This window comes from Corylus avellana, chromosome ca1 (assembly GCF_901000735.1).
Source record: "Corylus avellana chromosome ca1, CavTom2PMs-1.0".
Taxonomy (NCBI): domain Eukaryota; kingdom Viridiplantae; phylum Streptophyta; class Magnoliopsida; order Fagales; family Betulaceae; genus Corylus; species Corylus avellana.
The window spans coordinates 28,066,152-28,087,111 of record NC_081541.1 but is presented as its reverse complement, the minus strand read 5'-3'; the positions used below and the strand labels follow the sequence as shown (position 1 = coordinate 28,087,111).

The following is a 20,960-nucleotide window of genomic DNA, read 5'->3' as shown; positions in this document are numbered from 1 at the left end:
CATATACCGGTTATAAAATAACAGCTAACCGCCTGAGCGGAGCGGTTTTAGCCAATAACTGCTAACCGCAATCTCTTGTACACTCCTAACCTATTTAACTCAATTTTTGTCTTTTTTTTTTTGGTTGATTTTTTTTTTCAACTCAACTCATATTTTTTCAACCAAACTAAAAGATATTATTAATAAAAAATTTAAAAATTTAAAATATATACATTTAGAGATAGTGGCCAAATCATTCCTAAAAGCTGAGGTGGAGCCACCTCATTAGTTTCGGGGATAGCTAATCCATCCACATACCATTAAGAAAACTTTCCTTTAAAAAGAAATATAGGAATTAAATTTTTCTCTTTCTCTCTGATCTCAATTTGCGAAAGGCAAAAAATATAGGCTGTTGTAGATGTGCTATCTTAGAGTATAATGCTTTGTGGAGTTGAGGTTCATAGGGAAGTAAATGCTAGGCCCTTTTCATCATGCATTATGATAGAAGCTCCCAATTCTCTCGCAACTTTTCTTACCCGTGCACATTGCTCTACTTTGCGTGCATTATGTTGGGGCAAGGCTTCAATTACACTGCAAATTTTTAGAAGTTTAGAGAGTTTGACTAATCTTTAGTTTGGAGAGGAAGACATTGCAAAGTGAGTATTAGTGTTTTACTTTAAAGGAGTATGTGTACTTTTTCCTAAATATTTGAGTAACAGATCGACAGAAAAATCGATTTTGAAAAACGGGTATAACCTAAGGAGTGAGTTAATTGTCAAAACTAAAAATTTGAGTACTAAATTGAAATAACGAGAAATCCCAAAAATTATGTTTGATTTTTTCAAAAAAAAAAAAAAAAAAGGTTTTAATTTTACAGGGATCAACTAATACCTTGCCGTGCTTTCTATGTGGGCTTTCCAAATGATGACAATGGTTATCTGGTCTCCCCTTTTAGCCTTGTCATAATGCAATAGAGCCACTTTAAAGGAATTAGAATCCTCTCCAGTTCATTTGAACCGAAAAATATTTTTGTCTCTTCAAAAAGTGAAAAGACAATAATAACTTTAAAATATAACTAACTGAATACTATCCAATTCATTTGAAATGGAGATAATCCTGTTCCACTTTAAAGATATTAAGATAACGTATGAGTCGCTTTATGCCAAAGACAAAGCAGACAATCAAAATAACAAAAATATATTATATATTTCCTCCAATTGAATATCAGGAAAACCGAGGGAGAGGAGAGGGACTTAGTTGAAATAACTGCCAAAGAACGCTAATGTCTAAGGCAACAGTGCGTTAACAACATGATTAATTTCTATTGACTAGCTTAATTAGATAATAAGTTCACTTGATCTCTATGCATTTGATATATACAACAATGGAAATAGCCCAGGGGCCAGGATCATGCCATGAATCGTTTAAGGTAGCCTCCAATTTCATGTAAGAGTAGGTGGCTGGCAGTCAGATTTTGCATCATTAGCAGCCTGAGAACAAAACCAAGTATAAAGGCCCTATGAATCATCATCATCCCTGTGATTAGAGGCCATTTCAACCAGATTCAGACCCACTATCATAATTAATGTCCTGAGTTTCCACTGAACTGTTTTCCAATGTTGCAACACCTGCTTTTAGAAAATCTTTCATATCATCTAAAACGTAAGGTTCAATCAGTTTCCAGAACCACAAGGAGTTGCTTCCCAGGAAACCTATCCAAAACACACTTCCCTTCCTCTTCATCCTGCAATCTAAGGACTTTGCCTTCAATGCATTGGCAATCTTTTCAACACCCTCATGATTTCCTTTCAGCCTCAACAAAATATCCCCCGAAGAAGTTCTGTAGCCCCCATACATATACCAATAAGCAAGAACACGTGGCGATAGCCACCGATGAATTAGCTTTGGGATCACGGGCCTGCCTTTTGGCCAAAACTGGTCCGCATAAAAACCAAAATAAGAATGTGAGATGGTACAAAATCTGCATGGTATATCATCAGCACCTTCACTTGGCTTACAAGATGGATGTAACCATTCATGGTACTGGTCATATATATGTCTCTTCAAAACAGAATGTATGCAGGAGTTCTCCCTGAATTCAAACCGAAGCATATGATTCTTCCTTTCTTCATCTGATTCAATCTGTAAACCGCCTAACAGCAAACCCACCAAAATCTCTCGTTGTTCTTTACTTAGCTTCATGCTTACAGGTTTCTTAACATTTTGCCTACTCAAACTCAGGACATAATCAATCTTTTCCATCGACGGGGAATCAATTTGGTATTTCTTCTGGCACATCAGATCATATATCTTCTCTGCCTTCACATAATCTCCAGAAGACAAGTATCCACGTAAAATGGTGTTGCATGATCTAGAGTTAACACCAATTGCCCCGTTACTCCGCATTTGATTAAAGATCTCCTCAGCTTTGTCAAGATTACCAACTGTCACCAAGGAATCCAGGTATATACTGTACATCGTACAATTGGGTCGGCATTTCTCATGGGACTGGGAGAAGGCTAACTCTAATTTATCATGTAGACTCAAGTTGAAGTACAAGTTCATCATATCAATATAAGATGGTGTAAGGGGCTTCAAATTACTCTTTATGAATTCTATCATAAGGGACTCCGCAAGTTCCACTTCCTGAGCCTTACATAAAACCTGTATGATTACATGATAGGCTGCAATGCTGGTCGAACTCAATTTTTCCTGCATCTCCCTGAATATCTCCAAAGATTTCATAGGTTCTCCAACCTTTGCATAGACTTCCATTTTATACACAAAAGCTAGATGTGGGATACCACCGTCCAATCGGAGGAGTTTGAGCCAAGTTCGTTCTGCTTCCTCCACATCACTCTCCTTCGAACAAGCTCTCAAGATGGACAAAAGCACCTCTCTGCCCTCCTCAATTCCTGCATCTTCCATTTCCTTTGCTAACGATGCAATCCTTTCCCTATCTATGGTGTCCTGATAGCTATGTAGCCAAATAAGGCCACCATAGATATCCTTATGTATCTCCAGTCCACTAGTAAGCAAATTGTGAAAAATAAACTCAGCTTGTTTAAGATATTGCTTTGAAGAGGCTCCCGGTTTGCTTACAAGTGCTCTGAAGAGGCAATTGTGCAAGCTCAGTTGGGGCTGGTAACCTCCCAACTGAATCATACGATTGTAAATGCTACATGCTTCCTCTAAGCAACCTTGGATCGGTGCACTAAGATAGGCAATAATCAATAAATGGAATGTAGATTCACAAGGCACACGTCCCTGATTGATTATATCATCAAATATCTCCCGACATTTTGAGAACTTACGCTCCTTACCCATGTAATCAGCTAACTTGGTAGCAAGAGCAAAATCGAACTGATACCAATGTTGTTGAATCATCCATTTGTACACCTGGGGTAGAAAAAAGCTTATAAGATGGCTCTAGCAATCGGTGCCAAATCTAGGTAGCATGAATATTAAAACAAGCTTTCTTATTTGGAACTTGAGATATAACAATGGTAGGGGCAAAAAAAGCAAGAAGAAAAAACATAAAAAGAAAACCACAAATTTCTGGGACTGATGCAATTTAGATGGTGAACTCATACTTTTTTTTCTTTTTTCCTTAAGATTCAGTTTATCTATATCAGCCAAAGCACTAAGTGGACTGGTTCCCACACCAGCCGCATGCCTTGCCTATCTGAATATTAAATGAGTAGAAAGCTCATATGTATAAGAAAACACTTCAATTGTTTCCTTAAATATTAGTTCAGCTACAATGCAACGCAAAAAATGGGTTATCTTCTTTCTGTTTGATCCCGCTCCAATAACTTTGTTGTTTTGGGCATGAAAATCATTTCTATGCAACACATAAAGAGTTGCCTTGAATTGATTGGGGATGTTTGACCATAAAAAGAATCATACATATCAGCATGCGTCATCCAACAATTATTTTCGACCAACAAGTGAAACCAAACTTATTTGCTTCTATACTTCCATGAAAATGCTTAAACTTGCGCAAATCAAGCAAGTAACATTACTTGAGGGATTCACGGTTCACCTGAATCCAAAACTTTTAGAACAGTATCCAACCAATTTGACCAAACCCAGGAACTCTTACTGAACTGCCAGCCCCACTAGTTCATAAAATTTCACTTTAATCTTTGAGGCTATAATTGTATATAAAGTTACTACTGTACAGTTCAAGATAACAGATCACCAACACAACAATCGAAAATCCTCAAATTCGTCTAGGTTTTCTCTATCCATCTTATCATAGGACACAATGATTCCAAATAACCCCCAAAAAATCTACATTTTCAAATCTTCGGCAACTAAAGAGAACAACCATAAGCCTAGTGGCACATAAATTCATTAAATTGACAATGACCTACAATCACATCCCTGAACATTTCTTGCAATCCGAATCCAACGATTACTGCAATATAAAGTACTAAAATTCATCAGCAACGAATTCAACCCCAAAATGGGAAACAGCAGGAAGTGAAATTCACCTTAAAGCCAGTCTCATTCTCGCGAATCCGCATACAATGCACGGCGACATAGGTGGCGTCCTGCTGCCTTACCCACTTCCGCTGCGCGTTGAGTACCCGAATCAGCGTCCCACCTTTATGCGCCGGCAGCTCCTTACACAGCCACGCCAGCTTCGACCGCCTCCACTGCTCCGGCAAATCTCCCAGCTCCTTCACGTCCAGAGCCGGCACCTCCAAGCGCTTCAAATCCAGAGACCCAACATTCTTATCAAAATCAAAAGCGGCCTCACTGTCACCGTTGTTACTCAAATTCCAAAGCTCCTCTGTTTCGGGCCGTGACACCTCGCACGCCAAGTGTTCGACGGAAGTGCTGCGAGACAAGGCACGGAGAGAAAGGAACTTCCGGGGCTTTGGGGAAGAACAGAAAGCTGGGGCGAAGATAGAGCGAAAGTAGTGGCCGCGGTGGTGGTGGTGGGAGAGGGAGAGAGAGAGGGAGCGGAGAAAGGAGAGGGAGGAGCACATGGGAAGGGAGAGGAATTGGTTAGTGGGGTAAGCGTTTGAGGAGCTGAGGGCAGAGAGCAAGACAGAGGAGGAGGTGAGAGCAAGAGTGGCGGAGGGCGGATAGCTCAAGAGCATTTCTCTGCTCTTTCGTCTGCTTTCAGGTTTGAGGCTTCGAATTCAAAGCATCTCATCGGAGGTTTATCTATTTGTCGACGGTCTCTGTGCTTATCAAACGGCGGGAATTGAGTTGGGGGTTTGAGGATTCACGGTTTAGATATGCTTGGGGCCCAAACAACTGAAAAAAGTGGGACACACGGCCCGCCCAATTGGTAACATTTGGACCTTTTGTAGAGAAAGTGGAGAATGCGAGAGACAATATTAATTCTAAAAGATTCTTACGTTGTTGTATTAAAATGAGGTGATTTTTAAAATTATTATTTAATTAAAATTCAATAATTATCAATTACAAGTGAAATAGTGATTTTAAGAATTCATCATTATTTTTTTTTTTTTTTTTTAAGGAGAGCCACATCATTTTTAGAGTAACACAAGATGGACTTGTAGGTGGGGCTGGCAAAACGGGTTGGCAGGTCAACCCGTAATGACCCACCACCTGTTTAGGGTAAATCCAAACACGATCCGTTTAGCTAAACGGGTCACCCCCCAAACCCAGACACGACACGACTATTTCACGGGTTACTTGACATGACCCGCTTAAACCCGTTTAAAATAATGGGTCGTATTAAGTTGACATGACCCAACACAACTCGTTTTACCCGTATAAAGTAATGGGTTGTGTTGGGTTAACACGATTTGTTTAACCCAACACGACCCGTTTAGCTTAGAAAGTGATGTGATAATATCATTGGCATTCACAAAACATAATAGTTTTAGGTTTAATTGTCGATTCAAATAGTAATTCATCTCTTGAAATTAAACTCCTAACACCAAATCATTTAATAGGTTTAATTGTCTAATCAAATAGCAACTCCATCTCTTTGGAATTAAACCCAAAATCACTTATCAAATATCAAGCTAAAAGCCTAAAACCATATTAAGAAAAAGATAGTAAAAAAGGAGCTAGCAAAATCATAGTAAATTTAGTAATAACGAAAATATAAACAAAACTACATTATCATTACAAATACAAATTGGGTATTCCCATTTTTGCCCAGTGTTTTCCACTCTTGAACGATCCACAAATATGCTCCAGATGAACTTGGAATGTCATAAGAATTGATATATGTTATTAGAACATCCTCTTCTTCATTATCCAACTTTATTAAAGTTTGTTCTATATCAAAAAATAAGAGGAATTAATGTCATTAAAGTAAAATAAAAAAATACAAGTAAATGAAGAAATTAAATATGCAAATAACTACTATTACCTTGCTCTCCATACAGCGGCGGATCCAAGAATTTATCTTAATAGGGGCAAGAATAAAATAATAAAATAAAATGAAGCTGAGGCCTGCAGAAGACGGCTCACTGCTCAGACAAAATAACTTTCATCACAGGCTTCACAGAACAGAATCACAACATAGTAGCAGCCAACAACAATGAACAAGCACAAAAAAAAACAAAAAAAACAAAAAAAACAAAAAAAAAAAAACAAAAAATTGTGGTAGCGTGGTAGATAAAAAGTAGTGTAAAACATCATCTCCTTCAGTTTACTCTGATTTTTGGGCTGAAATTTGGGTTGTGCTGAGTTTTATAGGGACTAAAAGTGTCAAAGATATGAAATTTGAGTTTATTTTATAGGAGCTAGTAGAAAATTTGGGCCTTAAAATTTTTAATGCCCATATAATCAATCTGTAGTGCAAACTAGTGCCTCCACAATATCAGGTTTGAGTGAACTCCTATACTGATAAATCACACGTCCACCAATACTAAAAGTAGATTCTGAAGCAACAATAGAAACATGAACACTTAAAATATCACGAGCCACAGCAGCTATTTCTGGATAACAAAATTCATTTCCTTTCCAAAATGAAAGGATGTCAAATATTGCATTCTTATCCAAATACCACCACAAAAAAAGCAAAGTTTAGTGACATGGTTATTTGGGGCATTTTTGGCCAAAAAAACGTCTTTATTGATTTCGCAACGCTTGATTAGGGGCATTTGGGACACGTCGGTTTTTATGGCGACTAGAATTTAGGTTTGTGACTTTTTTTTACTAAAAAGCACCTCGAAAAGGGGACGTTTAGAATAAAGCACCCCATTTTAAAAAAGGGTGCGCTTAGTGGTAAAAAACGCCTTCCTTTAGAATGAGGGCACTTCCTAGGCAAGCGCCCTCATTCTAAAAAGGGGGCGCTTGCGTGTAAAGCGCCCCTATTTCTATATGGGAGTGCTTCCACACCGCGAAGCGCCTCCAATAATTAATATATGGAGAAAATGTTTTTCCCATGCAATCAATATATATTTTTTATTTTCTCCTAATATACAATACGCAATACAATTGTATTGCGTATTTTCTCCATAAATATTGGATTAATCCATAAATATTTTTTTCATTCATCAATCTCATTCAATCTTATACATATCTCACAATATATATCTAATTCATATATACAATCGCATATCTCATAAGACATTTAAATCCAGAATGATGATATCATAAACACAAAGTGTACCACATCTTAAATAGTTAACAAAAATTGTACCATACATATGAAATAAAATATCCAAAACGATATCATAAACACAAAGTGTACCACCTCTTAAAAGAGTTTACAAAAATTGTATATTACATATGAAATAAAATATATCAATGGGTTCGCTTAGCATTTGGCGTCAAATACGCACCCAATATAATAGGTCAAGTATACGTTCGTCACTTAACGATTACCTGCAAATGATAAAAACCAAAAGAAAATATTAAATTACAAACCTATATCTAACTATTTTGAAAGTGCAAACCTATATATAACTAGATTATATTACAAGTGACTAAAATATGAAGATCTACACATACTTTGTGATGATCCACGATGGTCGCCTTCTGCATCAGCTGCATGCTCATCCTCATTTGTTAATCCATTATCACCTATATATAAATAAATGTAAATGCATATTATGCAATCATATATATGTTCTTAAGTCAATGGTAATGAATTGTGTTTAAGCAGCTAGTTTCCCTATAAAATGATAAAGATAAAGGAAGAACAACATAAAATAATTTTTATTGTATTTAAGTTATATAAGCCAACATTAAATGATAAAAGATAAGCCAATATTAAAATTTCAAATTTTATGTTGTTCTTCCTTTATCTTTTATCATTTATTATGTTTAAGTTATTTTTATATAACTTAATGTTTGAGCAGCTAGTTCCTCTATATAACTAAAAATAATTTCGGTGCGCCTGGATACCTAGGCGCCCTTAATTAAGGGTGCCTAGCTGGCAAGCGCGCCCCTAATTAAGGCCCTTACCAGCCAAGCGCCCTTAATTAGGGGCGCTTAAGAGCATCTGAATAGCAGGTGTCTCGAATTAAGGGCGCTTGCCAGCAAGAAGCCATTAATTAGGGGCACTTGCCAACCAGACGCAGTTAATTAAGGACGCCTAGCTGGCAGGCGCCCCTAATTAAGGGCGCCTAGATAGCAGGCATCCCGAATTAAGGGCGCTTGCTAGCTAGACACCCTTAATTAGGAGCGCTTGCCAACCAAGCGCCCTTAATTAAGGGCGCCTAGCTGGCAGGCACCCCTAATTAAGGGCGCTTAGCTGGCAGGCGCCCCTAACTAAGGGCGCTTGGATAGCAGGCGTCCCGAATTAAGAGCGCTTGCCAACCAGATGCACGTAATTAACTAAATTGGAGCATGTCCTATTGGAATGTCTCAAATTAATGGGACGTTTTTTTGCGCAGGCGTTGCTAATTTTATATTGTGTCTTTTACACAATAAAATGTTCTTATAAGGGGATGTTTTATTAAAGCGCCTCTATTCCAAGCGTTAGTAAACCTTATTTTATTTTATTTTTTTTTAGTGTACCTAAGTTCATCCAAATAAAGTTCTAATTGATTCTTTTGTGCATCATCATTAACTCCATCAAATGCTAAAAATTTCTACATGAAAAGAGAGAATATAAACATAACCTGCTATAGATTTCAATTCATCATTTATTATATAGAAAATGAAAAACAAAATCAGATCAAGAGAGAGATATATATACCGGATGTGACATCGGGGCTAAAGAGAAGAGATCGAGAGCGGCAGGGTACGACGTCTGCGGCGTGAGAGAGAGGGGGAGAGCGACAGAGTGCGACGTCGGCAACGAGAGGAGACAGAGAGCGGCAAGCGGAGAGAGTGAGTCCGTGAGAGGGAGAAAGAGAGGAAAATTAAAGAGTGATGGAGAAAGAAGAGGGGGGTAGCGTGGCGAGAGAGTGTGAGGAGAGCTGGAGAGGAAAAAATGTTTTAGGTTTAGGAGGTCCTCCATCCTTTAGGTTGTTTTTTTGTTCATTATAAACGTGTCTGGCGGGTCACCCATGGGTCACTCGCAGGTTGACCCGCTAGACACCCCGTTTATGACAAAAACACGTTTAAGGGAAACCCAAACCCGGTAACTTCATGTCGTGTTCGTGTCGGGTTCGCGGGTCGTGTCAAAATTGCCATCTCTACTTGTAGCATTACTCAGAGAGACATGACTCACCTGGCATGGTTCAACAACGCTTTTTTAGGCTCGTTTGTTTTGACCTAAAATGTCTTTTTTTAGAAAATTTCACAAAATTCTCTTTAACTTTTACATTTTTTGAAAGCACATCAAAGTTCAAAAATTTTCAATTAGGGTATCGAACTTTCAATTTTTTTTTCAATTATCGTCTTCCTTTAAAATTTTTCATTAAGGATGCGTTTGTGATTGCGATTTCATAGACAAAAAGTGAGATTTTAAATCAAATCACAGAAATTGTTTGTTTAGAATTATGTTTTTAAAAAATTGCGATTTGAAAACTCAGATTTTCTGCGTTTTCAAATCGTAAGGAGATGTTTTTTTGAAAATGCACAATTTTAAAGGCTAAACTGTGATTTTAAAGGCCAAATCGTGATTTTGCCAAATAATTAATTACGGTTTTAAAAATTATGTTTTCAAATCATAATTTTTAATTTGCACTTTTTGAAATCGTAATCCCAAACGGACCTGCAAAATTCTCAAAATACCTCTATTTTTTTATTATAAAAAATAAAATAAAAGATTATTAAAAAAAAATCTTTACAATATTTTTGCAACAAGCGAAACCGAACTTATTTGCTTCCATACTTCTATGAACATCCAAATATTTCAATGATTTGTTAGATGTATAATGCAACGTATTCCCATTCATATTCTAGCATTTTCTTGTTTACAAGGAACACGAAATTGCCGTCCTAGTGAGCAGTAGGAGTAGGCTGGAAGTGAACTTTGTCACAAGAAAGTCCAAGTTTTCTTGTTCACCCATTCATGTCTATCATCATTCTTCTTCCATCATTTTTTTCTGCAAGTTAGAGAGGGATGGGTGCCATGAAGACTAAGCCATGACTCTTATTTGTTCTGATCCTGCCTTGTTACACAGCATGCTTCTCCATAGGTAGCAATTTTGAGCTTAGTTTCTTCAAACCAGGAATTTCATTAAAATCCGACCTGGGCATATGTTATAAAAGGTTTGATAAGAAGAACAATATTGTTTGGGTAGCAAATAGAGATAACCCTTTGTCTAACCTTTCAGAAGATGGCAGTCTACTCTTGTTTGAAGGTTCCTCCTATATCCCATCTTGTTTGAAGGTCCTTCTACAAACTTCACCATGTCTCAAGGAAGGAACTACGCAGTTATTTGGTCATTTCACTAAAATGGGAATGAATCACTATATTATTAGCACTTATTTGCAGAAATAACTAAATAAACTTGCTTAGCTTGGGATACTGGCATTGCTTAGAGTGGTTGAACTGTGGTGAACCTAATTATGTCACCTCACTGGATTTCTATGTATAGTGACCAATTATTATCCTTCTATATCAAACAAGAGAGAAGGCTTCAAGCAATAATATACTATTATTTTATTTTGATATTGAACTCTATGCGATCAATTATGGAATATACACCAACAATAATATGAAGAAAAGAAAGAAGGATATTGAGTTACTACTATTTAGTTATGAGAGTGTATCAGCTGCAACAAATAATTTCTCAGTAGTGAATAAGCTTGGAGAAGGAGGTTTTGGACCTATTTACAATGTATGTTTTATTTTTCAGATGAATATGCTTGGAAGACTATTAAGAAAACTTACATTAATGGTAAAACTTCATGAAAGTTTAAAGAGCTTTCAAAAATTACACGAGCTCCATTTTATTGTCCAAGCTTGGCTGGCCAGGGTTGGTACCCTGTTCGAGCTCGAGCTCAACTTGTATCAGATTATTTAAATTTTGTTTTAAGTATTAAAAAAAAAAAATCAAAGAAACAGAATACTTTTTTTTTTTTTTAATTAATGACATGATTAAGTATAATAAATAAGTCTCCATTCAATCATATGATTAACAATTCAAATTGATGATTCAATTATCATTCGATACTTAATGGTTAAATTATTTAAGATATGACCATATGATTAACTTTTATCATTAAATTATGTACTATAGAAGTTATTTTTATTAACATATATTTATGAATTAATATGTAAATATATAATATATACAAGTCGCGCTAATAAGCGGGCTGAGCCCTTATACGAGTATGTTCACAAACTTTAAACGAATAAGCCGAGATTTATAGGGGTATGCATAGTTTAATAATCAAATATAGTTTAATGTCCACAAATAGCTCATTTAATAATCGAGTCGCACACTAGCAAAGCTTTATTAAAGCCGAGCTCACGGGTAGCTATGTTCATTTACAGCCTTACATGCTCACGCATTATTGAAGGGATCGCTCAAGGACTTTTTTATCTTCATCAATATTTAAGGTTCCGAATCATACATAGAGATCTAAAACCTAGTAACATTCTATTGGATAGTGATATGAGTCCAAAAATATCAGATCTTAACATGGCTCGAATAGTTGAAGGAAATGAAAGACAAAAACACACAAACCGGTTTATTCTCTAGTTAGTTTTCTCCGAAAACTTTTATTGACTTCAATATTGGAGCGTCTATGGTCCTTTCGGGGATCATCAAACTTCTTTGTTACAATCCAACCATAAAAAAATTTGCATCACCATATATATATATATATATATATATATATTGTTGAGACAATTTTCAGTTGGTGATAGAACAACACGTGCAAAAGAGAAAACAATTAGACAAAAAGAGTTTGTCGAAATGAATTAGCGGGAGATAGCTCTGATGCTTAAATCATTATGACTCCTCACAAAAGAGTTTTTATGGTAAGAGTAAAGTTGAAAAAAAAGTTTTTTTTTTTAATAAGTTATTTCGTAAGTTTTCTTTGGTAATAAGAAGTGTAAAATGTGTCTACCATTTCTTATCCCCCATGACTCATGAGTGAAAGAAGTTATTATTATATGTTTTCTATTTTCATATTTACTGTAAGCAAACTGTCCAAGGAATTATCCAAAAGAAAACTTTATTCAACCTATCTCGTGACCTGTGAAGCTTATCCACACCCAGCCCACATTATTCACATCACTTTTTTCGCACTACCCTTTTCCCTATGACTCACATCCCCCAGAATATATAATAATAAAAAAAAAATCAGGTTGGCGCTCTGTTCTGTTGCTTTTTTACGCAATGCAAAACAAGACGTAGCCATTATTTCAAAAAGGATACGACTGACACGTGGCCACATTCCACGTGTCTTGTCAGTAAAGGAGCACGGCACACGGAGGATCCCCAAAAACCATAAAACCTCCTGTCTTTCTACCAAAAGTGCCGGGCTGTTTCCGTCATTTCCACCTACATTTCCCTGACTTTAAGACGATAAAGTAGATGATTGTCCACCCAGATGAAAAAAAAAATCTCCTCCTCCGCTTTCTTTCCCACTAAAAACCAGTTTCAGAGAGACAGAGAGAGAGAGAGAGACAGAGAGAGTGGGGGTTCACGAGCTGCGTCACCGCCTTTCCATCTCTCTCTCTCTGTGTGAAGCTCCAAAAATCTGAGAAACCCAACGAGTGTGGTGAGGTGTGGTGTGGGGTGGGTGAAGCTTCACGGGCTCCAACCCTTCTCCCAGTCTCTTTCTGCACCCACCAGCTTCTCTTCAATCCAGCGGTTCACGTCCACCCACGTCACCACCTCCACCGCCCATCTTCCAGCTCGATCTTTGATCGCCTCTCTCAGCCATTGGTGTTGCATATCTTACATTCCCGGGAGAATAATATAATGCGTCAAACAGAGCTTCAGCTTCTGCTTTAGTTCTGCGTGGTGCTTTTTGGGTACAAAGTGTTTGGGTAGAGAGAGAGAGAGAGAGAGAGAGAGAGAGAGAGATGGATAGGTCGACCGTAACTGTGGGGCCGGGCATGGACTTGCCGATCATGCACGACAGTGATCGGTACGAGCTGGTGCGAGATATCGGGTCGGGAAATTTCGGGGTGGCAAGGCTGATGAGGGACAAGCAGACTGATGAGCTGGTCGCCGTTAAGTACATCGAGAGAGGTGAGAAGGTTAGTGTCTAAAAATTACTTTTTTTTTTTTTTTTTTTGAGCTCAGCTTTGATTTTTCTGATATAAAATTTAAGGGTTCGAGAGCTTTATTGGGTGTTTAGTGCTTGGGGATAAGTTTGTTCTCAGTCTATTGTTCTATTACTTATCTTTTGGTGGTGGGAGTTTTATTTGAGCTATGTTCCATGTGTTTTCTCATGGTAACTGAGTGGATTATTGGGTTTTTCTTTCTTGAGGATCAATTAGATTTGTATTCGATGTTTGATTTTTTTTAAAAAAAATTCGATATGTGCGTGTTTATTTTTGAAAGAATTGAGTGCTTTATTGGGTTCTTCTTCTTCTTCTTCTTCTTCTTCTTTGAGGGTCTGTGACTCGGGGGGCTTTCAGTATAGTGCCCGATTTCTTGGGTTTTTGTTTGTGGGTGGTTAAAGTAATCTTTTTCTTTGGTGGGTTGTATATGGGAATTGTGTGGCTATTGGATTCTTCATATTTTAGGATTGGCGGCTTTCGGTTTATATTCCAATTACTTGTTTTTCCTTGAAATTATGTCAGTTTGGTTTCGGTTGCATTCTAGTGGTTTATGAAATATTTGGTTTTGAAGATTAATGGGTTCTAAATTAGTGGTGCATCTATGATGGATGAGATGAAAAGAAACTATCTTTGTATTCGTAATATCTGTAAATTAGCATTGGTTGTCTAACATCTGAATAAAAGAGCTGTTGGTACAATCAAACAGAAAGCAATTTGAAAATTTCCAGTACCTTATTCTTGAGTTTCAACTCGGTAAACCTACTTAGACAGTGTTGTACAAGGTCGCTTAAATTATGACCCCATTACAGTTCAATGTGTTTCCCTATTGAGCAGTCCTGTCCAAATTATTTAACGTCAAGGAACTTCAAACTGATCTTGTTTAGTGAGATAAATGGATTAATTTTTCCTTGCATTTGATGAGTCTTAACCATCTCATACCTATATTCTTCTGTAAATCACTCTTGGAAGTTTCAACCATCTGATTTGAGCATTACTTTTTTAATTAAAAGATGGGGAAACTTTACTCAACTTGTCTGAACTTTAATCGTTTTTGCAATCACCCTTCCTAAAGTTCAAAAACTTTTAATTTAGTGTTTCAAAATTTAAAAGATTTGCAATGTCACCCCTCCCGTTAGGTTTGAGATAAAATCAGACGACAAAGGAGTGAAGTTACCTCTGTAAAATTTATAAAATTACAAAATTACCATATATATATATATATATTAAAAAAAAAGCCTACACAAGCTGTGGGTCACTTGTGACCCAATGTAGGTCAGGTGACCCACGGCCGTGGGTCCCAAGGTGGGTCATCAAACTCACCAGACCCAACACTAGCATTTTTTTTTAAAGGGGTATTACAAACTTTTTAAAATTGGATACACTAAATTGAGAGTTTCTTAACTTTAGGGGAGCGATTGCAAAATCGATGAAAGTTGAGGGGGTTAAGTGAAGTTTTCCCTTAAATGATTGATGAACTTTTAAAACTAATCTCGTTAATAGTACATACAGTAGGAATGTGATTGGTCAAGATCTTATTGTTTATATTATCATGGAAACTGAGGCCATATTTCTATCCTTTTATTAGACTGCTGGTTGAAACTCTCAGTCAGTCCCGTTTGTATAGGCTACAAACCATCTTAATATGCTTTGCAAAGATAGGGACTTGTCATGCTGGGCGTCTTGGACCTCTTGTTCTTTTGTGGATCCCTGTTTTGTATTGTTGTTTACCCAACGTTTATATTGTGTCAATAGATAGATGAGAATGTACAAAGGGAAATTATAAACCACAGGTCATTGAGGCATCCCAACATTGTCAGATTCAAAGAGGTATGTTGGATCCTGGTGTTTTACCCTATTTTCCTCCATAGGGACTATCCTGAAATTTAGTGACATTATCATGTCACTATAGGTCATATTGACACCGACACATCTAGCTATTGTGATGGAATATGCATCTGGAGGGGAACTCTTTGAACGGATATGCAATGCCGGCCGGTTCAGTGAGGATGAGGTTCTTATCCAATGTTTTGATTTCGTTGTTGATGATGCCACTGTATTTATCTTTTAATATACATACCCTTCTGTTGTGTTGCAGGCACGCTACTTCTTCCAGCAACTAATATCAGGAGTTAGCTACTGTCATGCAATGGTATGTGAATTAAGTTTTCTATTGGTCGTTTATGCCTTAAAAAGATACCACTATATGTCTGAGTTGGATTTCCTTCTCTGTATCTCTTATGAAGCAAGTATGCCATCGTGACTTGAAATTAGAGAACACATTGTTGGATGGAAGTCCGGCTCCTCGTTTAAAGATTTGTGATTTTGGGTACTCCAAGGTAGTAATTTTCTTTTATTGTTTTTACCCATATCTTATACAACGCTGGTGCCTGTTTATTACTGGAAAGTGCTTGTTGCGTTTGAAACTGGACGTGCTTCCAGATATACACCATAGGCTGGTAGCTTGAATGTTTATATGTGTGTTGATAGGCATTTCTTGTGGTATTTTCCTTTTTAAGTAAGTCATTAAAATATATTTGCCTCTTTTTTTACAATGTATTGGTTAAGTGCATAGCATTGTTTTTGGTAGTATCTCTTTTTTTGTTTATTCCATCATTGGTTGTCAATATCCACTACTTACACTCATCTTATTTTCTCAGTCTTCGGTGCTGCATTCACAACCAAAATCAACTGTTGGCACACCTGCATATATTGCCCCTGAAGTGTTGCTTAAGAAAGAATATGATGGCAAGGTAATATTTTTTTCTATGGACACGAATCAGTCTCTTTAAACTGTGGAATTCATTTCTGTCCAACTAAAATTTTTAATGCTCTCAATGTTCTATTATTATATTTTTTGTTAGGTATCTCTAGTTCTTTCCGAATGCAATCATTTATGAAGCTTTATAATTTCAATATCATAAATTATCCAAATTTGCATTGTTATTATTACTATTATCTCAGCTTACAACAACTTGCATGTTGGTTTCTGCAACCATACATCTTTGCATCATGCTACAATGATAGCACAAGGTTAACCTGTTTTTATCTCAGTCTTCACCATTAGTAAATTCAAAGTTTTGAGTTACTTAAACCACTCTATAATCAGATTTATTGATATAGGATCGAATTCCTACTCTGAAAGCCATGACATCTCCGCTTGCATTTATAGAGATTACAACTAGGTTCACCTTGGAGAAGATTTTATTGGTTATTAGCCATCTTTCAGATGGATTTTGGCCTTTGTGTTGGCAATGAACTGCATTTTTCTTTCCAAAAAAGTGTTTTTGATTGTTAAGTAACAAAGCAGACTATATTAGGCTTTCTAAATTTCTACTTTTTCACTCTCTAATGCAGCCACACATTTAGGGAAGTAATCCGATTTTTTTAATTCCCATCCCAAGTTACATGCAAACACTCATTAACAAATAACCTTAACCCGAAAAGAAATAAATCACTTTGCTTTGGAATTGTTTTCCTCAAATTTGCTGATTGATTTGCATATTTGCTCAATATATAGTTTCTGCTGTCCCCAGGGGTGGGGGCTCATGGTGTGGTTAAAGTAAAATGATAAAGTAATGTGCTATAATAAAATTGAATGAAGTATATAATTTTTATCCTACATTCTCATGTGTTCAAACTATCAATTTAATATATTAACTAATTTGCTGCTTAAATAAAAATAGATTGCAGACGTGTGGTCTTGTGGGGTGACCTTATATGTCATGTTGGTGGGCGCCTACCCTTTCGAGGATTTGGCGGAGCCAAAAAACTTCCGCAAAACAATTCAGGTAATCTACTGGACCTAATTATAAGTGAATGTTTTACTCCCCTGAAATGCTTGACTAAATAATTGAATGTGTTTGCAGCGGATTTTGAATGTCCAGTACTCAATTCCTGACTACGTTCATATATCTCCGGAGTGTCGCCATTTGATCTCAAGGATATTTGTAGCTGACCCAGCAAAGGTGAGTTCACCAAGTACATGAGTTTGTGTGCATCTATTGTATATCTTACATTCTGTGAGATTAGAGGGACACCATGTCCTGTTTGGGTATTGGAAGATTAGAGGAAAATCTTAGATCTCCAAGAATAAGCTTTGAGAGTAATTAGATATTAATCAAGAGAATATAACCACGAATAAGCCATGCAGTTTCAATATTACAATGAGATCTCTAAGAATTAAGTTTTTTCTTCTCCCAAGATTTGAGGAAAAGCTGCTCTAAAAGCTTTTGTATATATGCATATGGGGAGAGCAGGATGGAGGAGGGGGAGTGGGTTTTGCTAGGCTTGTCTCATCTACAAATTATGTGGAAGAATAGGCTGCTTTCCTGATAGTTTTTTTTGGTTGATCTTACCTTGCTTTCCCTAGTCTGATTAAGGCTTGAGAAGAGATATTATGTTACCATATTAGGTTTATGTATTAAGTTTATATTATTTTAGCATAAGTCAGCTAACCCTAGCTGTATTAGGGTTATGATATTATTTCATTAAGAGTCTATTGAGCCCTAATTTATATATTCCAATAAGAGCTACTGACTCAACCCTAACTCTTTTATGTAATATGTAATGAATCCTTTATTTAAAGGGGTTGAATAAAGGTATGAAAATAATTAATCCCAAACCTTGTGTATGAACGGTCTAAGTTCCCTTAGAATCTAAGGTCTAAGTTCCCTTATAACCTAATTTATCCAGTTTCGAACTTAGGTTCGTAACATATTATTAACTTCCTAATTTGCATTCCCATGAATTCACTTGGCAACAGAGGATAACCATTCCTGAGATAAGGAACCATGAGTGGTTTTTGAGGAACCTTCCAGCAGATCTCATGGATGAAAGAACAATGAACACTCAATTTGAAGAGCCTGATCAACCCATGCAAAGTAATGATGAAATCATGCGGATAATTGCTGAGGCTACCATTCCTGCAGCAGGGAGTCACAGCCTCAACCAGTATCTGACTGGCAGCTTGGACATTGATGGTGACATGGAGGAGGACCTGGAAAGTGATCCTGACCTTGACATTGATAGCAGCGGAGAGATAGTCTATGCAATGTAATCCTGACTATTGCCTGCCAAGAGTTGCTTAAACCCATCTACTGGGTTTTGTTTGTTGGGGGTGTGCAAGATTAGAGGAAAAGCTTTTTCCTTTTCTCTGCAATGAAAAATCCTGGGTTTAAAATTTGTAAATGTCATTGAGGATTTGTTCTTTTCGCTCCTATCTGTTCTAGCGATGTGCTACTGTATTGATCTGTATTTTTAGTCTTCGGAAAGTGAAATATGTATTGCCCGTTGTAACACTATAATTGTCATGTTTGTCGCTTTGGCTGGCTACATGTGTCAACTCATGCTTTTTTATTTGTGTTTATTGGGTGATTGGCTAATTATTTTTCTCTCCGAGGTTAAGTGGCTTGCATTTTTTCTTTCTAAGCCAAAAGGCAGGCGACGAGAGTGGTTAATCTACTTGAGCATGACTATCGTAGCATATATTTGTTCGGAATCAATAACAAGATGGGTTTAGATGGTGGGAAATAACATACGCTCTCTCAAGTTTGTTGAGTCATAATCTGATCTAGTATTACTAAGGGTATTAGCGACAACTAAGTTGGTAACACGCATTGATGTTGCATTACCAAGGGCATTAGCGACAACTAAGTTGGTAACATGCATTGATGTTGCATGACTATCAAAAAAAAGAGTTTGAGAGGCTGGCCAATAGGGTTATTGGATGGCCATAAAAGGTTGTAATTGGAATTTTGTCATTTTTGTCGTTTTAGGGGGAGACTTTGACATTTGTTGGTAGTTAAGGGGATACATTGACACATTTAATAGTTTTCGGAGGAGGGAGACATTGATAATGGAGTGATAGTTTGAGAGAAGTATGTGTACTTTTTTCTTTTTAAAATTATAACGAAAATCTCATAATGAACTTACTAAAACATAAAATGATGATACCTTATCTCATACCAAGTCCCTCAATAGACTTGCAGTATTCTTGAAGAAACTCATCAAGTCCCTCAATAGACTTACAATATTCTTGAAGAAACTCATCAAAAGAGAGACATCAAGTAGGCATTTACACGCACTAACACATTCAAATAAATAATCTCTTAAGGGCATAATTCATACCCCACATTTTACATGACCATAAACAATACTCTCATTTTTGAGCAAATATCAACTATGGTTAGCCTCTTGATCAGGGGTGGAACTAGAATTGTTGGTGTGGAGGCGAAACTAAACTTTTTAAGAGGTAAAAAAAAATTAATTAATTGATTTTGGTGGATCTATCTAAAAAATACTTAGATTAGGAAAATCCATGTCATAATATAGTCTTGTTGGAGGCAGAAACCTAAAATATAAAGAAAATAACATTGACCTTTGTTTATTCCTCAACAAATAATTACAAATATATTATCAAGCATGATCTTTGGAGTAGGGAAAGACTTGAAAATAAGAGAACCTTTATTGAAGCACAATTACATTGATATAGTCATATAATACACAGTAATACACACAAGATAACTCATCAAATGCACTCACCAAAACACACAAAAATAATAAAAAATAAAATAAAATAAAATAAAAAAAAGGAGGAGAGGAAGAAGACTTAGTGGCAATGATATGATATGAACGAAACAAACATAACATCTTAAGTGGGTGATTAACCGCGGATGATTTAGGCATCACTTGAGGTCTAAATGATGTACTAATAATAACTTAAAAGTGCTTATTTTCTCTATCAAGATAAGCATTGTCATACTCTGATTGATTTACTCTAATCCTTGCATTTTATATTTAGCTGTGGAATATTGTTTAGTTATTAATCTTAAACTTAATTTGATATATATGAATGCAAGAAATTACATTTTGTAGGAATTTTGAAAGAATTTTACCAAAAGAAAATAAGAAAACATGTGAAGTAAAGCCAAGAGATCGAGAAAGTGAACCCAAAAGACATAGGAAGAGAAATAAAAATGTGTGGGAGTTAGGGGTGTCAATGTAGGCGGTTTCTAACCGCCAGCTAACTGCTAATCCCTATAACTGCTAATCGCTTAACCGCTTAACTGCTTAACCGTATTAACCGCCTAACCGCTATAACCGCCTAGCAGTTAGAAGTTATTGGGATTACTAACCGTAACTGCTAAGCCTTTTTATATAATATATTTTTATAATTATAATTATAATAATATTTATACATATAATCATTAAATCACAATATTTTTTTAGATAATTAAATCACAATTTGAGTATTAATATATTTTCACTATAATTTATATGATTATATCACATGATCAATTGATCATTAAATCATTTGATTATATAATAACAAATTATACATATATAATATGACATAACTCATAAGTATACCAATTCATACTAATACAACAATTAA

The 20,960-nt window shown here is 36.3% G+C and overlaps 2 protein-coding genes across 3 annotated transcripts; one reads left to right on the top strand and one right to left on the bottom strand.

The window, feature by feature from the left end:
* Window positions 1-1,155: 1,155 nt before the first annotated feature.
* LOC132163670 (pentatricopeptide repeat-containing protein At2g15820, chloroplastic) lies at window positions 1,156-5,257 on the bottom strand. The gene is given in 3 exon segments (XM_059574041.1): window positions 1,156-1,541; window positions 1,543-3,378; window positions 4,479-5,257. Coding segments are annotated over 3 exon segments (2,496 nt in total). The 5' UTR covers window positions 5,094-5,257; the 3' UTR covers window positions 1,156-1,496.
* A 7,635-nt stretch (window positions 5,258-12,892) lies between these two features.
* On the top strand, window positions 12,893-18,948 carry LOC132176463 (serine/threonine-protein kinase SRK2E). Of its 2 annotated transcripts, none has more exons than XM_059588681.1 (9): window positions 12,893-13,540; window positions 15,320-15,394; window positions 15,477-15,578; window positions 15,663-15,716; window positions 15,811-15,903; window positions 16,225-16,317; window positions 17,251-17,355; window positions 17,434-17,532; window positions 18,330-18,948. In XM_059588681.1, the coding sequence occupies exons 1-9, from the start codon at window positions 13,364-13,366 to the stop codon at window positions 18,621-18,623; spliced, it is 1,092 nt and encodes a 363-aa protein (XP_059444664.1). In that variant the 5' UTR covers window positions 12,893-13,363; the 3' UTR covers window positions 18,624-18,948. The 2 variants fall into 2 exon arrangements, with proteins under 2 accessions (XP_059444664.1, XP_059444673.1); XM_059588690.1 differs by having other exon boundaries at window positions 13,398-13,532.
* Window positions 18,949-20,960: the final 2,012 nt, after the last annotated feature.